The following is a 20544-nucleotide window of genomic DNA, read 5'->3' as shown; positions in this document are numbered from 1 at the left end:
TTAACTGTGCACTTTTTCATGTTATCTTATCACAAATACCCTATTTTGTAGACTAACGTAGGAAATCAATAAAATTTTCAACACGATCAAAATGAATATTTAAAAAAGCGGTATAGCGGATTACTTTACATTAAGTGTGAGATTTTATTGCCGCTATTTCGCTTCATTTCTCTTAGGTGTTATCTTGAATATTGCATAGAAGTCTAGTCATATCATAAAGTATCGAAGCTAATAGATAATTGGATTTAACACGTCGTTTTACTCAAAATTAATATGACTCGATTTATTATTGATTAAAGGAGATACTGTTCTGATGAGAAATAACATTAAAAAGCTAAATTCATCGATCAAATAATTTTGTTATATTCTTGTTACGCGAAACATGTACTTATAAGATCCTGTGTAGCGAACAGAACTTTCGCACGGACGAAATCCATAATTTACGAGCGTATAAATAACGGTAAGAATTATATAGGAACATCTCGTCATGCTACCTACAATCAGTAGTGACATTTGGATCTGTGGTTTTGTTTTTTTTCTATTTATTTCTTATCCCGTGACAAGAATAGTCGCATCAGTAATATAAATTTTTCCACAATGTTTTTGATATATTACTATTTAATAAATAACTTCATGCTGGGTGAAGTTAAATCATGATTTATGCAAATATTTAAGAGAACATTCGCTACAATAAATTCATCAAATCAAATCTCTATGGTTTTACAAATTTCATTTTTATTTTATTTTGAATGACTTTAATAAATTGACTTTATGAATATTTTACTACAATTCAATTAACTTTCATGAAAAAATAATTAATTCAATCAATTGTTATTAAACTTCATGTCCACTAAATAAGAGCTGGAATTTATTTCTAGCATACTGAGTGTTATGTTTGTTGTGGAAGAATTTCTTGGGATGAGGAAGTGATATATGATTGTTTTCTCAGTTGAAATTAGTAAATTCTTAAGAGCACAAATGAAACAAGGCAGTGATTGTTCAGTGTCCTGGAGACTTTAGAGGGGAATGAATGAAATAAAAGAGAAGAATAAATAAAAGAATTCGTGAAAGAAATAACCGAAGTAGAATTGACCTATCGAAGAAGCCTCAGAGTTTGAAACCGTATTTGGGCTGAAACATTCAGTGGCTGTTTGCCAGTCCCACGTGTAGGCATCTCTATAATCATTTGATCAAAAGAAATGATGAAAATAAAAAAAAAACGAAACTTTTTCATTTTTATTTTTCCGTAATATAATTTTGCTAAAGTATGACAATGCTCTCATTGTATAATATGTGTATTGAGTACAAATTTGAAATATATAAAAACGTGTGTTTTTCCGATGCAACTTCACTCTATACAATTAATCAGACATACTTCAGCATTAAACAAAACTCCTGACATGCATTCTGAAGTTGGTTGCTACATGTTTGCACGTTTCATGCACGAATTATTCACAATTAAACTTGTCAAAACTAAAACGTTCGAAGAAACTCGTTATAAACAAATTGTGAGTGCACAGATGTACAACTCCAACGTGAAGTCATTGACACTAGACCCTCTTCATCAATTGTAACACATGTAAATGAATGTTGACGTAAACATTATGAGAATTAATTTCATAATATTTTATTATTTTTTTTACGTTGAAATACGTATTACAAGTTCTACGTTGAATGTTCACAAACCACAATCTACTAAACTTTATCATGGCAGGTGAGCGTTACCCATATTCTATCAACTTCTAACTCTCTTTCACTCTCGAGTTTCCGAGCAACTTTCTTCTCCTCTGGCAGTGCAGCTTAGAGTTCTAGCGATGCTAAAGCTCTTTATTTTCTTTATAAACTCAGTTGCAAACTTGAAATTTTTATTTATAAATTGTATTATATTATATTTAAATAATATATGAAATATTCATGTAGGTTTACACGTGATGTTGTCAATCCAGAGTTACTCATTCCACGACTCGTTTATGCTAATGGAACTTTTAAATCGTTTCATTTATCTAATTATTATGATCAACAAGATAAGAAACGAAAAAAAAGATATATTGATAATATCTCAGATAAATTACATCTCATTCTACCTTTTGATGAGAATCATTATCATGTTGAATTGACCCCGTACTATGACTTTATTTCACCAGAAATGGTCATTGAAGAACGTGGAGAAAGCAGTCTAGAGGATGATTTATATGAACGTTTGCAATTTAAAAGAGCTTCAGACAATCAATGTCATTACAGAGGCTTGGTTAGAGACTACGAGGATTCAAGGGTTGCATTGTCTCTCTGCGATGGAGTGGTTGGTACTTTCTACCTAAAGGGGAATAAAATATTTTCATTTAATGTATTCAAGAGTTTAATTATAAATTACCAGGCTGGTTATATTGTAATTGATAATACCAGATATTTCATTGAACCAATTGATAACTCGCAGTTAGAAGATATTGATCAACATGTTCATATGATTTATAAACGAGAAATAAATCATGAAAAACGATCAGAACATTCTTGTGGAACTAGCGGTGAGTGAATGGACTTTTTGTTCATTTTCAATTGCTAGCAATGAATTTTTGACAGGATAGATGACTGGGAGTCCGCTTGGCTAGAGCAATTGAACAAACGAGAACGTAGATTACTTGCTGAAGATTCTGCTGGATTGAAACGAACAGAAAACATCATGTCAAGTACCCACAGTATTCATCGTTATATTGAAGTTGGCTTAGTTGCGGATAAAAAATTTTTAGACTTCCATAAAGACCGAGATTACGAGAACTATCTGCTTACCATTATGAACATGGTATCAGATTTTTATCACGATGCTTCAGTTGGAAATCAGATTGATATTGTTGTGGTTCGTATAATTTATTTGGAGAAAGAAAAAGAAGAGTTGGATTTAAATATATCTCCAGATGCTAACAGTACTCTTAATAGTTTTGCCAATTGGGCGAATAAAATGAATCCTACAGATCCATCTCATCCAAACCATTATGATGTGGCTGTTTTAGTTACCAGGTATTTCTCATCTTTATTATTGGGTCATTTATTGATTGAAAAAATAGAGTTTCAATTTAATAAAAGTTTGATTGAAAAATTTAGACATGATATTTGCTCTCCATCAACATCTTGTGATTTAATGGGTTTAGCTTTCGTAGCATCTGTTTGTGATCCACCTAAAGCAGCAGCAATATGTGAAGATACTGGTCTGCTCTTAGGAGTTGTGGTAGCTCATGAACTTGGTCATGTGTATGTAACTATTGCTACATGTATCATCAGTGTTTAGCAGATCGACCAAGCAGTATTTCAACTCTAGCCTTTCATTATCCCTTTTATCATATTTCTGAGCTCATAAAAAGTGACAGGATAATAATGTGGTACGATATTTCTGCATAGAATGGGTTGCTCTCATGACGAAGAAAGTATCAGTGGTTGTCCAGCTCAAGATAAAGATCAAACGTATTTTGTCATGTCTCCGATTGTTTCTATTTATTCTTATCGATGGTCAACTTGCAGTAAACAATACATTACTTCACTCTTAAAGTATTCTCTTCATTTATTACACTTTATCGTCACTTCATCATGGACTTTTTATTTTTGTAGTAGTGGATTGGGAGAATGCTTGAATAATAATCCTAAAAATCCACCAGAAAAATACAAGTTCCCTAAAATGTTGCCTGGAGCTATGTATGATGCTGATTCTCAATGTAAATTTCATTATCCTGATACGAAACTTTGTGATTTAGGAAAGGTTTTTGAATAACAATGAAAGATAAATAAATTTTCAAAGAGATTATTGCATAGACAATAATTCAAAAATAATTCTACACTTATATTTATTTTGTTTTTATTAATAAATTATTGTTATTGCAATGATTTCCTGATATTTTTTCGTGATAACTAATAGATTATTAACTTGATAATTAAGGGTGTGAATTGCGAGCAACTGTGGTGTAGGAAAGAAAAAAATTGCTTATCAAAAAAAGCTCCACCAGCTGATGGAACAAAATGTGGTGAACAGAAGGTAGAAAAATACGTGGCTTTAATATGATTTCTTAAATCTTCTTCACTGAACGTTTTTAGTGGTGTATAAAGAAAAAATGTGTAGACATGGGAACTCGACCGGAAGCTATTCACGGTGGTTGGGGTGAGTGGGGCTCGAAGAGTAAATGTTCAAGAACGTGTGGAGGTGGGATTTTAGTTACCGAAAGAGAATGTGATAATCCCCAGCCGTCAAATGGTGGCAGATATTGCATTGGTGAAAGAAAAAAAATAAATATGTGCAATACTCAAGTATTAATCCTTTTAATGATTCATTCAATCTATCAATTATTTTTATAAATAATTTATATCCTCACTCAGCCTTGTCCATTCGACAAACCATCATTTAGAGCAACTCAGTGTGCTGAATTTAATTCCAAAAAAGTATCTGCCGATGGATTACATAAATGGACTCCGTATTTTCGAAATGATCTTGATCCTTGTTTGTTATTCTGTGTGAACGAAAATAATGTTTTTTCTAAGCTTGGAATAGCTAAGGATGCAACACCTTGCAAGGGTGGAACAAATAATATATGTATCTCAGGGACATGTCGAGTGAGTTTATCATAATTTATAATAGCACTTTCAAGAATGTAGAAAATACATGCAGCTTTTCATCTCACTGGTAATATGCAAGCATAAAGTACATCACGTATACTCAATACATAAATATCCTTACTCTTTCATGTTATATTTACTTTTAAAAATCATTTTACAGCAGATTCCTTTATATAAAAATGTCCTACATTGTTTTAGAAAGTTGGCTGTGATTGGGTAATTGATTCAAGCGCAGTGGAAGATAAATGTGGTGTGTGTAAAGGCGATGGTACCAAGTGTAAAATCGTTGAAGGAAAATACACAGATATTCCTTCTACCCAAGGTGAAATTCAATAATTATTGCCTTGAAAAGTTAGTTTTTAGTATCAATGGAAATAAAAATTTATTCAAATTAATGTAGGCTATCAAAAAATTGTTACAATTCCTAAAGGAGCGAGAAACGTTAATGCTAGAGAAAATGGTGCATCTGAAAATGCATTAGCTATTAAATTAGAAAAGGATAATACCTATTGCTTAAATGGCAATCAGTATGAAAAAAAATATGTTTCATTACTTTGAATTAGTATTAAATACTTAAATTTACAGAAAAGAGAATCTTAATGGTGAATATCCTTGTGCAGGAGCATTAATTATATATTCTCATCCAGAAACGAACAGAGAAGTTGTGGATATTAAAGGGCCAATTGGAGAGAATATTCAATTACAGGTGGAAACTTCTACTTTCTATCACAATAATCATCTAAAAGCAAAGACAATAGTTTTTTTAGATAAAATTATTTTAAAATTGAATTGTTTTCAATTACTACTACAGTTTTTTATAATTTCATTGACCTCGTATTTTCTGTAATCGTCTTTCATATTTTACGACCGAAAAAAAGTTCGATCTCGAATTGTAAACAAAAGTTTTTACTTTCTAGGAGAGTGAATGCCAAAATTTATAGAATACATTATTCTATTTTATTTTTTATAATAAACGTAAAAAATTTTACATTTTATGAGCCAGCTGTTCTCGAAATTATTAGAGTAGTGAATCGAACAAGTATTAAATGTTGCCAAAAATATCTTTAAAATTTCAGACAGCTGTCTCAAGAACCACAATCTTAAACTGAAATCAATACTTTCTTATTATCCAGAGAGTGATGAAAAATAATATCATTTGACAAAAAAATAACTAATAGAGTAATAAAAATAATTAAATCAATTGTTAAAAGGTTTTAAATTACATTACACGGATTTCACTCTCTGAACTCGACTTGAAAAAATGAATGGACAATATATACTCCTAGTTATATTTTACGATACAATTTATACTTACAGTGTGTTCTATTTACCATCGCAATGTCCGCTGGAATACATTTTATTTACCTTACACTACAATACGATATCGATTAAGATCAAGATAGTGAATTGTATCCTGTCTTTGTTTCGTTCCAGTACACATTTTATTCTTTAGAAAATCCTGGAGTAAGCTACGAGTATTATATCATGAACACAGTTAGTTCTGGGTACACACCAAAGTATTTGTGGGATTTTACACAGTGGTCATCGTGTGACGTGAATTGTGGAGGTGGAACAATGATTTCTAAACCATCGTGCATTGAACAACAAAATGGAATTGTATCCGACGATTTCTGCTCGAATATCCCACGTCCTGAACCACTTACAAGAATATGTAATGAAGAGCCCTGTCCAACAAAGTAAATTTATTTGATATAATTAATATTTATTGACACTAACCATAGTATAATTATAAACCACTAAAGTAAATTCAATGCAATTGTGTAGCCTTCAGTCAAATTAATGACGTTCAATAACATCATTTACAATACATTTAGATGGCGTGTTAGCCAATGGAGTGAATGCTCTGGCTGTGATGGCTCATCAGGTGAAAGAACTCGGAAAATTCAGTGTGTGAAAAAAACATCTAATCCAGGTGGTGAAGACATCCAAGTGGATTATTCTTTGTGTAAAGGAAATGCACCAATACAATCAGAGTCTTGTACTGGAAATCAGCCTTGTAGCAAAAAATGCCAAAAAGTAACTAGAAAATCGAATAAACGTGACGATACTTCTTTGGACATTCAAGAGTTTGACAAAGATAAAAAAAAATTGAAGGAACTATTGAGTGTGGGGCTGGCTAGTTACCTCGAAAAGTTGGAAGGAAAAGGCTTGAAACGTGATCAAGTGTTGAGGAGAAAAAAGAAGCTGAAAGATCCAATAGACAGGTGGCTGTTGAACAAAGAGACGAGAATTTATGATGAACAAAATGACAAGTTTAAGCGAGCAGAAGACATTCAAATGAAGACATTATCAACGCTCAAACCTGGTTCTATAGTCAAGGACGATTATCCAGCGGAAAATTCAGTGCTCCTTGAGGCTCCACTGAAGGCCGATACTTTCAAGGCCAACTTGTCGGATGTCGCCTTTCAAGAAGGTGGTGATTCAGTGCCTGCTGAGATTGATACCAGTCAACAGAAAATTTATCAAGGAACTCTGGCACAGAAGCTCATTATTGAAATGGCTAATCCAAACGCCACTAATTCTCCAGAGTAACTTTACTCATTCAGAATAACTTTTGTTAAATAGTACGGTATTTAACGAGTCATTAAACTATTAATATAATTATTCCATATTATTTTATTGAATTAAACAAATTTTCATCAACTAAAGTATTATGAACTAGTTAGAATAAATTTTATTTCATCAAACAAGTTTAACATAGTTTTCGTGTAATGAATACACGAATTTGTAGACTATTGATTGCAATTGATAGTGACGAAAAATTTTTAACAGAAAAATAATGAATTACTATTGAATTGAAATTTTAATCCTCAAGTTTTATTAAAAAATTTTGATGTTTCAATAATAGATGTCAAAAAGATATTGATAATACTAAAATTTCATAAACTATTTTATTGTTCAGAATGTTGAATTGAAACTTGATATGCTTTTCATATTGGTCTGCAGTGGAAATTCCCATTGTTTCTTTATAATTAGAGGTATTTGTAAACGGTCTAAAAAGAGCATGAGAGGCATTATAAAGTCCTGGTTGATTTTAAACCTATGAGACAAATAATTACAATGAACTTTCTACTTTGGTATAGTTATATCAGATGATAATAACGATTTCGTGTACGAGGTCACGATAGAGTAAGTCCGATCTTTATACTTTTCGGCAAGTTATACTTAGTCTACTGATAAACTTTCTCGTCTTCCGGAAGTATCCAGTCGTTGAACTCGGTCTACTGAACATCACGAATTGAGAACGCTCGGAATCTGCAGGGTTGCGAGTTGTTGAAATATAATGAGAACAAAGAGAAGTAATCAATGAATTTAAACATCATTCTGAGATTTGGCTAAAAAAAACTATTGTGTTAAATATCAAGTTTTCGTGATTGTATGTTGATGAAGTGAATTATCGAGAATTGAAAATGATTTACACACATTCATATCACGATGGATAAAGCAGGAGTTTTGTGCTATATCAGTTTAATGATTTGAACGGCAGGTGGGGACTACTTCTAGCGGTTAAGGGGGATTTTCCTGTTCACATTCACTTGAAGATAATTTATTAAAACAAAATATCAATTTTTTTATTTAATTCTGTCACATTTTTTAAAATTAAAATTGTGATAAAAACGATAGAAAATGTACCTGTACCTTTCAACCACTTGAGAGTATTTAAAAATCAACTGCACAATTTCTATAGTTTGTTCCTGGCACTTTGAATTGAACATACTTCATGTGTTTTAATTTAAAACACTTGATTACAAAAAAAATTTCAATTACTGTTCCATGATTATTCATTAAATATTCTCTTTTCGATATTTTAATTATTTTTATTCTGTTCATCGTCTATTGTAGACAATTTTTATAAAACAAATATTTAAGAACAATGTACTGATTCACATTTCATTAATTATTTGTTAAAGAATGATTATCATGCTTGATAACATAGCCATTGTTAATTAATACTTCTCGACATGTCTATCAAGGAAAATCAATTTCCGCTTCATCAACTAAAGGTCTCTTGAATCAAACCTAAATTGCACGCAATTAAACTGCAATAATTTATTTGATTACTCTACAGGACAGTTAAGCATTTGCTGTAGTTAAATATTGTTTTTCTTTCTATCTTCTTGCATGTTTTAAAGCTGGTAGGATTTTGAAAACAATTAATTCTGCTTGTCGTCTTTCTGTAGTTATTGGAGAAAAACTATCTATTTACTTCTTTATTATATTTCAATAAATGTGTACATTGTATTGTCGTTATTTGCCATTTTCAATATTCTCTATGCAAGCTGTTTGAAATTAATATGCAGTGTTTTAATTATTCATCAGTTAAATCGTCCAATTATAACTTGTCAAAAATAATAACCTAAAATATTAATTGTTTTGTTGCAACGAATTTAATTGCGCTCTTAATTTGAGGAAAGAGACACTAGTCAGAAAAAAAAATCATTTGTTCATTCGAATAAAAAATTCACCAATGGAATTATATAATTGGTCAATATTGGCTCAGATAGAAGAAATATTACGCAGAATAATTAATTAACTATGTAGGATCAAATAGCTTTTTTTTAATTAAAAAAAGGAGAATACATATTAGACTAGGGATATTTTTCTCGTAATCACAACATTTTTTTTGCCACCATTTCTTTAATGAGTAAAAAATGATTTCTTTCGTTTAAAAAATAGGGTGTGTTTTATTCATATGTCGTCAATATTTTATTTAAAATAATTTTTTTTTTTAATAATTGTTTCCAGAAGAGCATATTGGAAATCACTAACTATAAGAATACTTCTTTTGTAGGAAAATGTTTTATTTAGGAAGTTAATAATTTTTTTCAATGCACTTTGCAGTATCTTTTTACTGAAAAATAACTTCTAGTCTTCAATATGAGTACTTATTAATAGAAAATTAGTTTTTTTTATGAAAAAAAAAAAAAAAAATTAATATCGAAAATCTTTTATCACTTTTAATTCTGAGATGATCTATTATTTTTCTGGATCAATTTTAAAACTCTTTTATCCGAAGAAATAAAATTTTATCTGAGAAGTAAATACAAAAAAAAATAAAATAGATAAAAACGTTGTCTTTCGAAAATGTATCTCAATTCTATTTTCTTATCTGTCTGTTCTCATCATTGGATTTTCGGTATTCTTTTTCAAGCATCTTTATCGATCTTATAATATACCACGGTTGAAGCAAAGCTTTAAGTGGCACTTTTCTCCATCTGTCGTTGATTGATAGTAAATTGCATCATCTGGTGTCACGTTCAAGCATTTTGAGGCTTTAGAGAACTATGGTCTGAAGTGACAAAAATCTGATAGTGATGAGACAGAAATTTTCTATTAACTATTACTTTTCGTGGTAGATCTCGTCATTTCCGCTACAAGTGAAGCTTATGTGCCATATTCTCCCAAACAATAGATACATTCACTTCATATGTTGTTATAAGGGAAGTGCATGTTACCACTGAAATCGAATTTTCACAATTTGAAACATTACTACAAACCATTGCAGTGTGTCCTATATTTCCAAAATTGATTATTGATAAGACAATCCGTATCACGTTTAAATTGAATATCTTGCTATTTCACATGACCAAAGATTCTCCGGAAAAAGCTGTAAAGTGCATTGAAAGATGTATAGCACCTAGGAGAAATGAAAAAGAAATTTAAGCGGAAAGAAAAATACCTCAAGCTTAAAGAAAATTTAAGTGTCAAGAATCAGATGGAAAGTTTTCAGTTGTTCGGACTACTGAAAGTGTAGTGAATTTAAATTCAAAATGTTTTACTCACTTATAAAATAGCGGTAATGACACGGAAATGTTGCTGATATTTTCTTTGAATAGAGTTGAAAAACTTTTTTTAAATTTCAACATAAAAATTTTAACCACAGATGTTATGCCATATGCGATGTTGATGTGTTATGTTGGTAATAGAGTTGATGTACTATTTTGTGGTTGCTTTTACGATTTCAGTGATATAAATTGAAGTGGAGTAAACTCGTACCGAAATTGAGATTTAAACTGGATTAACCGTTAACATAGTTACAGAAATTTAAGATTAAAAATTTTATTTCAAGAACATGATAGATAATACATTAATTCAAGAAATAAACATTCAATCTCTTTGCATTTTCGATAAATCAATTTATTAATATAAGAAAAAAAATTACTGAACAATTTGCATTATATTTACACTTGATTCATTTCTCATAGAAAGTTTCAACAATTATATCGATTAAAAGCATAAAAAAGTTCTTTAAAGACTTCTTCATTTCTTACTTCAATTGAATTGACTTCATTTAAAACAATACCGATGAAAAGAATAAGAAGTCTATTGATTACATTTTGAATAACAATTAACCCAAGTATAGATGACACATTCATTGTAAATAAAAAATTTATCAAAGAAGTATTTTTATAAAAGCTTTTATTTTTACTAATTTATAGAATATTCTGCTCTTTCGTTACTTTATATAAGACAGAAAGCTGACAGGAATGTAGCATGACAGCAATAAACTTTGTGAGCTGAGAAAAGCGATGTAGATTGTTAAATGACACTTCTACCTTAGGACAGCTCTTCCTTTCAGTGCAATATCGTCTTGCAAGTGCGGGCACTTGACTTTTTCCAGACAATGAGAAAAGAAAATTTCACTTTGACTGTGTTTTTGTCTTTTTAAAATGGTCAAAGCTTGTAAACAATTGTAACAAGGTGAAAGATAACGGAAAATTTCATTATTTTATTAAAGCAGCCAATGGGATTAATTTTTATTTTTGTAACACAACTTATTTTATTTTTGTGTCCAGGCATTGAAATGTATGTTACACTAGGTAATATATTTTTTAAAACTATTATCACGTTATGATAAGCGGAAAAACTTTTATGATTTTTAGAATTATATTTGGTTGACAAAAACAATTGACAGTGAAATTTTATTTTTATAAAAATCAAAAATTCAAAAAACAAGTTAGAAGATAAACCCGATAATTATTAATTCATTGAAAAACTTTCTCAAATTTTATATCATAAGAAACTTGTCGTAACAAAAAAATGTATCTTCTCCAACGAATATCTAGCACTGTGACTACTCCAAAATTAGAGATATGTAAAAAAGCGAATAAAAGTAACTATCAAGTAGATCAAATGCAAATTAAAGCTGGAGAATGCCAAAAGATGAATTCAGAAACGTAAACTTAAACTTTATTTTTCATCTTAGCACGTTTCAGTAGCAAAACTTATTATATTTCAAGTAATACTAAGTCGTACGACCTGTTCAACTTAATATTTTTGCAATTCTAACTATTGTTTAGATTGCTTCTCCGCAGATGATTATGTACACAAGGTAGGATTTAAAATCTAATAAACGAGTCTTGTTCTATTTTTTTATTTCCCAAGTAAAAAAAAGTCAGTTTCCTCAGGCTTTAGTTCAACAAAGATAAGAACTTTAAGTGTATGTTGATTCATCTCTATTCTTTTACTGAATTAGAGTTGTCTTTAAATTAAATCAACTCTGAGAAAACAAAAGTTAAATCGAGGACTTTTAATAGACTCTTTGGTGATCTCAAACATTTCAGATATTCAAACAAACACCTTCAACTTAAAAGAAATAAAGTGTAATGTTGAAAAAGTAAATTTTAGGGATACGATTCTCTAGTAAGTAGCTCCATTATACCAAGATTTGTAAGGCTATTAAAGTAACTTCACTACTTGCTTGTAATACCGAAATGTTACCTTACTCAGAATTGTATGCAATACCTTTCTTTATTTATTCTTAAATGGTACGAGTGTATTTCAAATGTAAAATGTTATAAATTCAGTGTAGATATTAATTACGAATGAAATATTTTATTCATGAGTTGAAGGAAAATTTTGAAGTAAAGACTGTCGTCATTAATCTATGATGGAAAAAGGAAATGAATATCCTGGGTAATTTTTTTATTTTCATTAAACATCTTTAGTATGTATCGTGCAGGAAGCTTTAAGAGCTTTTTGGCTATCGTTAGGATTGGAGTACGTTAAAAACTTAGCAAAAAAGCTCAATAAAATACTGAGAAAGTTTTACGAACCATCAACTAACTACACAAATGCCATCAAACCTAAACACAATGGACCATTAACTAACAGGGAAAAAGACAATTTTTCGTGACAGTATAATATAATGTCACAAGACGTTTGAGATGAAAGTACATCTCTTAGAAGAATACCATAGTAAATGTACCTACTTACTTTGCCTCCTAAAAGAGGTATTCAACGAACAAAAAATTTTTCTCCTCAGTAAAAATGTAAAGAAAATAAATTTTATAAATGATTCAATGCTTCTGTTTCATGAATTAAGGTTAATCTTGACACTGGCAACAAGTAAAGGTATTTTTTTTTTCCTTTTTTTTCGTTATCGACTAAGTAATTGGCTCGTGAATTTATCAAGACAACTATATTTTACGTTAAACTTTTACTCGAGGGTAAATTTCATTGGATCCAAGACGTTTAAAGTTCACAAAATATGTTACTTCTTGATGCAATATCAGTAAGTGATCTTAGAAACGGTAGGCTTGTAACGTAGCACAAATTTCATGATCAATACACCTGAATATACCTACAATTATCCTGCCTCTTATCTGTTAATCTCGACACACGAATCCGTGATTAGATTGAGATGGGTGGCAAAGGGAATTACACGTGAAATGGTGAATTTACAGTCGTAAACGTATCCGGTGGGGTTTACAGATAGAGGAGAAGTAGAGGTCACGTACATTGATTGACGTTAAATCCGCTCTAGTTATCCGCCATGAAATTGGAATAGCCGTTGATAATGTATAATAATTAATAAAGAAGCCATAAATTATACTAACGCTTTAAATATTTTTTTTATTTAAGAAATTTCCATTACATCATTCTTTTATAAAATTTAATATCATGCTAGGAAGCTACTCTTTCAAGTTTTGCATATTCTCCGACTCCAGTTAACTATGAAATCCTTTTTAATTCAATTTTATTTTTTTCTTCAGGTATTTTTACTTTTTAAATTACATTAAATTCCTTCGGGGTACAGCCTTTAATTTTCTATCTCATAATTAGACTGTTTCTAGTTACTTTTATTTTTGAGATATCGAAAAAAACTTTTATTTTAATAAAAAATAATTTTTTTCTCTCACTCAAACTATTCATTTAATTTTTACAAAGAATCATATATGACTTTCATTTACATATTGACATGTTTTTGAATATTTTTTTAACTAAAAAATGTAGCTCAAAAATTCTAAACATTTTATATTAATTTTCCTTTCCATCTTATCAAAGCAGTTAATTACATTTTAATCCTGCATTTGATATCACTAAATTTTCATACAATAAAAATGCAAGCTCATTGCCTGAAGCATTGCTTCATAAACTTGGGAAGAATTTTTTGCGATCAGTAGGGTAAACATTGGTGCTGGACTAGACCGTTTTCTACCTGACGTTATCGCATAGCAAGTAAGTGATTGATGTTCGAAGTACCTCGGGTGTATATGCGAATCATGGTGCCATGGTGGTAATTACCTCGCCCGATAAATGCTGTGTAAACAGTACAATTGGCTCGTGAGTGCCCGCATAAATGTTGAGCTTTTTTACATTTGAACGAGGTCAGTGTTGTACAGAATTTATTGAGCCGACAAACAATTAAAGATTTCATTTATTTTTAATTTAATTAAATTATACAAGATTTCAAATATTCCAACAATTATCTAAATTCATTTATATTTGTGCATATTTTTTTAAATATTCATGTCATACCAGAAAATATACGTGACTTTCGCCCACTTTTAACATCAAATAACTTTGATGATCCCCAGTTTCGATCAATATTATTTAATAGCTAACTTTGTGTCATTAAGGTAATTACTCTTCGGTAGATAATAGAAAATTAATGATGTATAGATAAAGCCGAGTACTGAATATCAATGTGAATACTCAATATAATAACTAATAGCTATACCTAGATAATGATTTCGTTATTCATTTATTAATGACTAACTTGTAACTTCGTTCAAGTGACAATCCCTTTACTATATTATTGAAAAATTATCTATAGAATGCTACAGTTACGTATCAAATGGATTGAATTATGAGACTAGATTATTAATACTAAAAGTTTATTAAATATTCTTACTATCATGATTAAACTTAAGTTATAAATAAAAATAACGAAATGTTGAAGTGAAATTTTTTTATCATGTAGTAATTAAAGAACTTAAGGTCTTTGTATGAAACTTGAAATTAACTGCTTCCTTTGGCAAAGAAAAATATAAAGTTATTGTTTAAAAAAATTATCTCTTCGAATATTTATGCTCTTTCTCTCACGAATTGCTGATTCTCCAAGGAAGAGTAGAAAAAAATTCCTCCAACAAGTTATTTCACTCTAGAATTTAATTGAGGATCTCAATCTTCTTTGGAATAATCTAAAGCGGTGATGACGTAGTGAAATAAATAGTGAAGTTTACAGTTGAATTGTAACAATAACTTTTTTGTCTTGAATACAATTCGTAATTATAAATTACATTATTCAACGAAGAATCATTTTAATTTTCTCGACAGACAATATTTTATCGTACTACGTCATTATATAACTCTCGTTATTCTAACTTGTATGATAACAATAGATCGTGAAACGTAATTAATTTTGGAGCTAATTTGTAACAAAGTTTCAAGAAATTATGCTATCTCGAAAAAAAGAAAATTGTAATCAATTTATGAATTATATATTGTCTTTACAATTGCACTAATCACAGGTAGTTAATATTCCTCTATTTGAACAATTCTATTTTAGATTCATATCTGATTTAAAAGTATTGAAGCAACAATCGGGTCATGTTATAAAGAAACCAGAGAGGATGAAAATATAGAATACGAATTTTATTAACAAACAACTCATATATGAAATTTTTGCCTCTACAATATATTCACGCTAACACTTCTATTTTAATAAAATCTGTTATTTGAACAACCAGCTATGGATTTTTGACGATTGGTATAGAGACGTGGAGTGATACGAAATGACTGGAAACATCTTTTGTTCGTTTGTAGATTTTTTTTTTAATAAATATACCAAGCTACGACGAGCTTGTTAAGTTTGTTTTGTGTGAACCTGAAAACTCATATTGTGTTTTATTTGTATTAACATGATCCAATAAATGAAATCAGTCAAACATCAAAAAAATATGTTTGATTTTTTTTGTGAAAATCTTTTCTCCTTATACGATTCAACTGCCAGTCAAATTCAAAATGTACTTGTCATTCAGCTATTCATCTACATTGAGAAATTTCTAAAGTGTTTAGTGATTGTAGAATAGTCGACGTCGTAGTTTCCTCGAAACATCTCCTGCTTCCTGGCTTGATTTCCCTAGAAAGACAAGTTGTCATGACGAGCATAAATGCAATGAAATTTTCACGTCCACATGTTCATAGTATTCATCTTAACTTTTGTGTCATCCTTTAAATGTGAGACCAGAGAGAGATAGTGTGTAGACAATGTGAATACATAGAGCAAATATTCGATCCAATTTACTTCTGCTATGAAACATAATACAAAAGTAGGTGAATGTATTCCACTTTGCACGAGCTTTGTACGTAGTCTTCGAATGATTGCACACTAATAATTGATAAAAGTTAAAGTAAATCGACCGAAAATGGAGTTGGAGGAGGTGTACCGTCCATGGCCAATTTTACCAATTACGTAATACAAATTGAGGCAATTTGGCAAAAAAAAAAATTAAGAAAAAATACGAAATTGCTTAACGTTAATTTTAATACATAATTAATTTTAATGATTGGCAAAAAATAACAAGTAGGTTGAAAAGTATTTATTAACTACATACCACTGTAAACAATTAAATACAATCATCAGCAGATAAAATTTTAAAAAAAGTTTTTTAATTTATTTAATCGTGATATTTAGTTGTTTTTAGTAATTTATACTGTAAACTGATAAATTTTTGTTTAAAAAAGGAAGATCATAACTTAGAAAAATTATAAGGACAGACTGTAACTGCGGTAATTCATAAAACCATAAAAGAAAGAAAAGAAGAATATTATCTTAATTAATATTTACTAGTTATTATAAATGATATAAAAAAGAAATAGTGTTGTTAAGTGATAAAACAACGGTTTATCTTCAAGTTGAATAGCCTTAGGAAGCTCGTCTTTTACATTTATCGTAAAAATATATGGAAAAAAATAAGTAAAGTACAATCGTCACGCGAATTACGTCAAGAAATGTTTTATGTCATATTATAATTTTATAAAAGTCGCGACAAAATGTCTAACATTACTAAATAAAATATTTCAGCGAGCTTCAAAGTAACCATGATATTACTAACCCGTTAAGTCTTATCTAGCGTTACAAAAAGGGGGAGAGGTTGATAAGAGTTTCTAAGAGGGTTGAGTTTCACATTAAACCACACTAGCATATCGCGCACGTTCTCTATAGTCAAGTTCTAAGTCAGGTCAACCTGATGATGACGGATCGTTCCCTGATTATTCCACACAATTTATCTCGTCTTTCATCCCGTTTTAGCTTGAATTGCGATGCTTGTTAATGCTAGTGCTATAACAAATAAGAGAAAGAAGAGAATTGAGAAGAAAACTTTGACTTTAATTAGCACTTAAGTAATTACTTGGTGCTAAGGAAACTTCATTCAATAAAGTAACCGTAAATTAATGCGAAATTCTAGCTTATTCATACTTTCGATGGGAAAATTCAACAATAAGAAGTTTGCTGATTAAAAGCTGAGTCAAAATTTTTCTTTTTTTTTTTTCAAAAATTTTGTTTTTCATACAACTTTGTTATTTTGAAAGATTATCCACGATGGACAAAGACTGAAATAGTTTTTTTCGAAGCCCCTAATATTTTTTAAAATAAAATTCTGATTCATTTATTGAATAACAATTCTATCGATTTTTTATTCTTTTAACTGTAAAAACACTTTTATATTTTTTATTTCTATTCAACTTTCTTGATTGATTATTCAGAATACTTTCTTGTATTCCAATATTTGATTGAATTATTTAATTACCAGAAACTTGATTACATTAATCCCTTTTGAAATCTCAACGAAATTCAATTATTGAACAAAAAAGATGAATTTTCGATGCGGGAAGTCCCTAAATAAAATTCCATGTTTAATAAAATGGAATAATGCAAGCATTTTATAAATAAAATGGATCACGTGTTTGACTTTTAAAACTTTTAATATATTCTGTTAGAAGTTTAATTTAGAACCCTTCACTAGTCGCGATCCCATACTTTTCTAATGTTTTACCGCACCCTCGTCAGTATGAAACGTTCACAAGAGTCAGACATGCGATGATGATATGAGAGTTCTCGTCTAGATGTCTATTTAATAAAATTGAATTTTTCGCCTGGTAAGTTTTGTTCACAATCGCTTGAATTTCATAAAGTTATTTCCAGCAGGTCTATTCCTTTTTTTGCTTACTTCATACATATTTACTCCTGCTGATAGGAATCGAATAATAGATCGATGACAAATCTTTTTTTAATATCTTTCTTCTGAAATACAGGTGACTATTTAATTAATTAAATTATCACCATGATGCTTCCATCAGATGAAATTATTTAAATAAGTGATAACTTTTATCTTATGTAACAATATTTTCATAATTTTCAGTAAATATACAGTATATATTTGAAAATATTCAACCGAATCTATTTAAATGTCATCTAAATTTGACATCTACTTCAGAATTCTCAGTTTGATCTTACCTTTTTCCACAATTCATTGATCTACTCTTATCAACGTGCTTCGGATTCTCGAGGGCGCATTTCTTCCAGACTCTTCGAAGAAAAACGTGTTCCCACTTGTGTTCACAATGGAGAGTTGTCGAAGATGTGATGTCTATCTCTTCAGACTCACAAAGTAACATTGATTTGCAAAATAAACTCATTATCCAATCTTACACTGAATATTACATAGGATAATAGTTTTTGCGGGAAATAATATTTATCATGAAATAATTTTATAAAGTTTCAAATTGGATTTTGTAATTACAAACTGTATAACAGCACTTGCAATTACCAGTCGAACATGGCTGATTATTCGACTAACTATAATCGATATAACGACCTGAAACCTCCCGATAATTGCATGTCTGTGGCTTCCCTAATTTCACCATGGTTTGCAATCGATTTTATTTTGACACTCTAACAACTTTCAAAACTATGTAGTTACTATTGCATTCATACTTACAAACAAATATGCAAACAAATGAATGAACTTTTTGTTCATAGGTATTTGTGCATTTCCATGTCTAGGTAGCGTCACGATAAATCTCTTGCGATTCGAAATTGCACGTTTGGTTGAGTCGGTTGCAGCTTCAAGCCAGCTGCCGCAGTACCATTTATCAGATTGCTTCTGCTAGCAAAATCTCACCAATGAGATACTTTGAAATGCTACGAGAAGAAACTAAATGGATATTCAGCTGTACGTATACAAACTATATCAAAGAACGAATCTCTGCATCAGATATACATATTTATATATTCTCGAAAATTCAAGCTTCGATGATCTAAAAATAAACCACATTTGTAAAAGCATGAATTATTTACGCAACTATGACACATGCCTAATGTGTTTCCTAAATATTCTCCGAGTAAATAGATGTTCTCCAATAGTAGGAATTACATGTTGATACAGGACTTTTTGATAACTCTTCCAAAGTACTTATAATTAATCATTAGCTGTAAATAGTTCCATTTTGTACTGGATTAATACTCATTGTTAAGTACACACTTTTGATTTATACATTTATACGTTCAGCAAATAAAGCTATAAATCCATTAAACTTTGGATTAATTCTTAACTTTTTACTCTGATGAAATGTAAGTTTTTCAAATTAATAATTTATACTCTGCTCCATTAATTTATTTCATTATTTAAGAATACAAAACTCGACTCAACGGCAAATAATTTTATATTATTTCTTGTAATACTACTTTTTAAAATTATTTACTTAGGATTTGGAAAAGCAGAGATTCTTGGCGATTGGTTAAACGAGAAAATTCAATAGAAAAAATTTTCCCAATAAAATATCAAAGTTACCTTGGGTCAATAGTACTAGTCCCAACTGATCCTTCTTGAAACCTAGTTAATGGGAAGCCATCATACAAAACGAGGTGTTCAAAGAAAACATGGTTGAATCCAGAAGAGGTGAAAAATTTCTAGATTTGAAATTTTACTGAAAGCAAAGGAGAAGAAGACGCTTACACTGAGTAAAATAGATTTCAGTACTTACAAATGCGTTGAAATAAGGAAGCTGGGACAGCTGTGAGTTAATTTTCTTTAAATTCTGCATTTAAGATAAGACAGTATCTTCCATTTATTTTACTTAGATTATATTACATTAAATTTTAGCAAATGTCTCGGTAAAATTTCATTAATAAATCTAATTATTTTTCTGGTATCCAAGTAATTAAATTTTGATTAATAAATTTTTATCTTTAAATTAAAACTCACAACTAATATCACACTTGGTCTAAAATTCAATTTAAAACAAATATTTTCAATAGAATGTAAATAAAACAATCACAAGTTGATAAAAGAATTAAAGACTTTCGTATTTATTTTGAATAGGGAAAGTTTGGAAATTAATTTATCTGACAAATGACAGAAACTTTACTAATTTGTTCAATTATGAGTGTCAAAGACATCCCAAAGGTTTGTAACGTAAGCTAACGTGAGGAGAATACATCATTGCCATGTGGTGCTGATGATTGCGAATCAAGAGTGATAGTTGTCGTTACCCTTAGTACTCCCACAAGAGAAAATTAGCTCAGCATTTACCACTAATCTCTTTCTCCTGTGGCTTTTTCCACCTTCTAAGGTTACCATGTAACAAACACAAAGTTACCAGCTGTGATTTTATATACGCTTGGTTTCCGTATTTTTT

The 20544-nt window shown here is 29.9% G+C and overlaps 2 protein-coding genes across 6 annotated transcripts in view; both read left to right on the top strand.

Moving 5' to 3' along the window:
• LOC118069304 (zwei Ig domain protein zig-8-like) overlaps positions 1 to 20544 on the top strand; it is a 147318-nt gene that overhangs the window by 60994 nt on the left and 65780 nt on the right. Inside the window, exon 1 of one of the 5 annotated variants that reach the window (XM_035087315.1) lies at positions 19819 to 19922. The exons of the other annotated variants lie outside the window; for them this stretch is intronic. The gene's annotated coding sequence lies outside the window, so the exon portion shown is untranslated. Of the gene's footprint in view, positions 1 to 19818; positions 19923 to 20544 lie in introns of those variants that run through there. 5 annotated transcript variants of the gene reach the window in all.
• On the top strand, positions 1605 to 7146 carry LOC118069291 (A disintegrin and metalloproteinase with thrombospondin motifs 20-like). The gene is made up of 15 exons (XM_035087288.1): positions 1605 to 1714; positions 1921 to 2299; positions 2375 to 2522; positions 2583 to 3012; positions 3097 to 3243; positions 3391 to 3537; positions 3598 to 3745; positions 3923 to 4018; positions 4078 to 4287; positions 4357 to 4590; positions 4792 to 4915; positions 4994 to 5120; positions 5179 to 5299; positions 6028 to 6290; positions 6429 to 7146. Exons 1-15 carry the CDS (start codon positions 1605 to 1607, stop codon positions 7144 to 7146), a joined length of 3402 nt encoding a protein of 1133 aa, XP_034943179.1.

The sequence above is a fragment of the Chelonus insularis genome, unplaced genomic scaffold (genome assembly GCF_013357705.1).
Source record: "Chelonus insularis isolate UGA/USDA-ARS -01 unplaced genomic scaffold, ASM1335770v1 contig_406_pilon, whole genome shotgun sequence".
NCBI classification, from domain to species: domain Eukaryota; kingdom Metazoa; phylum Arthropoda; class Insecta; order Hymenoptera; family Braconidae; genus Chelonus; species Chelonus insularis.
This window is presented reverse-complemented; position numbering and strand designations above follow the sequence as displayed.

Coding starts and splice junctions, on each gene's coding strand:
- LOC118069291 (XM_035087288.1), top strand. CDS start 1,605: ATGAGAATTAATTTCATAATATTTTATTATTTTTTTTACGTTGAAATA. Junction 4,916..4,993: donor AGATATTCCTTCTACCCAAG/GTGAAATTCAAT, acceptor AAATTAATGTAG/GCTATCAAAAAATTGTTACA. Junction 6,291..6,428: donor GAAGAGCCCTGTCCAACAAA/GTAAATTTATTT, acceptor CAATACATTTAG/ATGGCGTGTTAGCCAATGGA.